The sequence below is a fragment of the Phalaenopsis equestris genome, unplaced genomic scaffold, assembly GCF_001263595.1.
Source record: "Phalaenopsis equestris unplaced genomic scaffold, ASM126359v1 Scaffold221112, whole genome shotgun sequence".
NCBI classification, from domain to species: domain Eukaryota; kingdom Viridiplantae; phylum Streptophyta; class Magnoliopsida; order Asparagales; family Orchidaceae; genus Phalaenopsis; species Phalaenopsis equestris.
This window is the reverse complement of record NW_018239352.1, coordinates 221,951-224,718: the sequence shown is the minus strand read 5'-3', so window position 1 is coordinate 224,718 and position 2,768 is coordinate 221,951. Positions and strand designations below refer to the sequence as shown.

General features: G+C 46.9%; 1 protein-coding gene across 1 annotated transcript; it reads right to left on the bottom strand.

Annotated features, from left to right (window-relative positions):
- Positions 1 to 347: 347 nt before the first annotated feature.
- On the bottom strand, positions 348 to 2,522 carry LOC110037558 (subtilisin-like protease SBT1.2). The gene has a single exon (XM_020742232.1). The coding sequence runs from the start codon at positions 2,520 to 2,522 to the stop codon at positions 348 to 350; it is 2,175 nt and encodes a 724-aa protein (XP_020597891.1).
- Between the last annotated feature and the right edge of the window lie 246 nt (positions 2,523 to 2,768).

Here is a 2,768-nt window from a genome sequence, read left to right as displayed (position 1 = left end):
GAGTTTTTCACAAAGTATTTCAATGGTATATCAGTAAATAACAAACTTTAGGTGTTGGATAGCTAAATCCATAAGATTTGTGTTGCGTATGTAAATCCCCCATAAATAAATAACTTCACATTGCAACAACAAATCCATAAATAGATATGAATTTATATAATTGATTAAATTTCTAAAAATTACTGGCATTAAATTTGCGCATTAATACTCAAATAACAAAAAGACAAGGTTTTTGCATTCATATAACCATTTAAGTACGAGGACATCGTTTTCGTCAACCAATTAAAAAGAAAACTGATAAAACATTCACCTTAAATGCAGAACCTTTCACAATTTGCTCATAAACCCTACATCATCACGACAATTGGACTCCTCACCACTCGTTTTGCAGACACCCACGACAAGCTTCCATGCGTTGAGTTCCCCAAATACATTGCCCCAAACACTTTCTCAAATGTCACATAGAAGCTCTTCTTCTCCCCCACCTCACTAAACCCTAAAACAAGCGGCTTCACCTTCACCCTAACACCTTTCGGACTCTGAACTTTCACTCTATACGTCGACTCGGCCTCCCCGACGTTCGTCACCGTTCTTTTTACCCTCACCTTCGTAAGATTTAAAAACACCAAAATGGAAGGATAGTTCAATTCAGCCTCTGCTATTTTCCCCACTTCAGAGCAACTCACATTCCGTCCCGCTATTATGGTCACATCGCTATCTGAATAACCTACTCCGCAAATATATCGTAAGTAATCATCGCCGGAGATGTCGTAGACCAGCCCCGGGTCCCCTGCTTTCGCAGGGTTAACATGCCCTGCGCCCAGCGCGAAGTGGTCCGCCGGCTTCAGCTTCTCGTCCATGATCGGATTACCACTATCATCCGCTACATCAGCCGTTGTCATTATGGCAGATTTTATTGCTGCAGGAGACCAATTCGGATGAGCCTTTTTTAGTAAAGCAACCACGCCTGTGATGTGAGGGGTCGCCATGGATGTCCCTGAGATGATATTAAAATGCCGGCGATTGCCATTGTAGTTTGTATCGTTGGTTATCGGCTCATGCCATGCGGCTAGCACGTTGACGCCAGGGGCAATGATATCCGGCTTAAGAATCCCGGCGCTTGAAATGCTGGGTCCTCTTGATGAGAAAAAAGCCACCTTTGGCGCTGAAGGAGGAGAACCGATCACTGTCCCGTAGAATTCGATGGCGGCGGTGGGGTTGACTTCCGTGGCGGCGTATGAAGTGATCTTAGCTCCGTCTGTGAAGGTGACCAGCGAAGATGGCAATGGTTGGAGATTAAGCACTATCGTTGCGCCCTCAATTTTATTGTTTTTCAAAATGACCGCCGATCCTCCAGCAGCCTTAATCGCATCGACATCGGCAACCAAATCACAAAGAACGATCTTTCCTTTCACGGTTTTGGGCGAGAATTTGTCGCATGATTGGGGCGCAACAAGTGGAAATTTTTGTTGAGATGAGAAATTTTTTGGTTGAAACAGAGCTTCGCCCGCAAACTCCTGCCCGTCCCCAAGCCGCACCACGGATTTGAGAATCCGGTTCATTGTGGAAGCACCTACGGTAAGAAGCCACGGCGCTTCGTTGGAGAGGGAAGACAAATACGGCCCGTCGTTACCTGCAGCGCAGACGAAAGGGATCCCTTTTGGAAAAGAGCGGAAACCGGCAATTGCAATGGGGTCCATGGCGAAAGAAGTTGTGCCTGCTCCTAGTGAAAGAGAGACAACGTCGACACCATCTTGTATGGCAAAATCTAAACCCGCGGTTACATCTTCGCCGCGGCATCCTTCTAGATCGCAGACTTTATAAACTGCAACGTGCGCGCGTGGAGCAATTCCGGAAGCTGTGCCGTTGGCTTGACTGAGAACATTAGCGTTGTCGACAAAGTTTCCACCGGCAGTGCTCGTGGTGTGAGAGCCGTGGCCTTGTAAGTCGGAGGCGTTGTTGCCAACGAAGGTCCGGGCGCCAATAAGTTTTTTGTTGCATGGAGCGGTGAGTGGAAGCTGACATTGTGATTTCCAGCGGGGAGGAGCTGAGGGCATGCCGGCGTCGGAGAAAGAAGGGTGGCCGGATGCTACTCCGGTGTCGATTGTTCCGATGATGATGCCTTCGCCTTGGTTGGATTGGTTCCAGAGGCCGGAGTTCGAGTGGAGTTTGAGAAAGGTAGGGGTTTGGGTGGTCATGAGTTTGTAGTTTGGAGTTGGGTAGGCACCGAGGAAGCCGGGTTTGGTTGACATGGCAGTGACTTGCTCTGCTGTCAGCTGAGCAGAGAAACCAGTGATGGCTTCGCTGTAAGAGTAGAGCAAGCGGGGAGAAGAGGAAGTTGTGGTGGTTGTTGTGGGGAAGAAAGAAAGGTGATAGTTTTGAGGGCTGGTGTAGTTGGGGTTGAGGAGGTTGTATGGGTGGCGGACATGGACAATGTAGTTTTGGAAGGAGGATAAGGGGTCAGAGATGGCATGGACAGAGGAGGAGAGCAGGATGAGAAGGAGAAGGGTGGTGGATGCCATGAGTGGAATCGGGATAGAAAGTGCATGATTAGTGTTTGGTATTTATAGGGTTGTGGTTTGAAATGAGAGCATGTTTCTGTAAGGAGAAGATATTGAAGGGACATAAACTAGGGGGATAGAAGTTTCTTATTCTTGCGAGAATAATTAATAATTGCTGTTAGTCGTACATTTTTTGTCCATGTTCATTGGAAAAACTAGGAATTTATTGATTGAATTTATGACCTGTGCATGCATGGAAAAAATTAT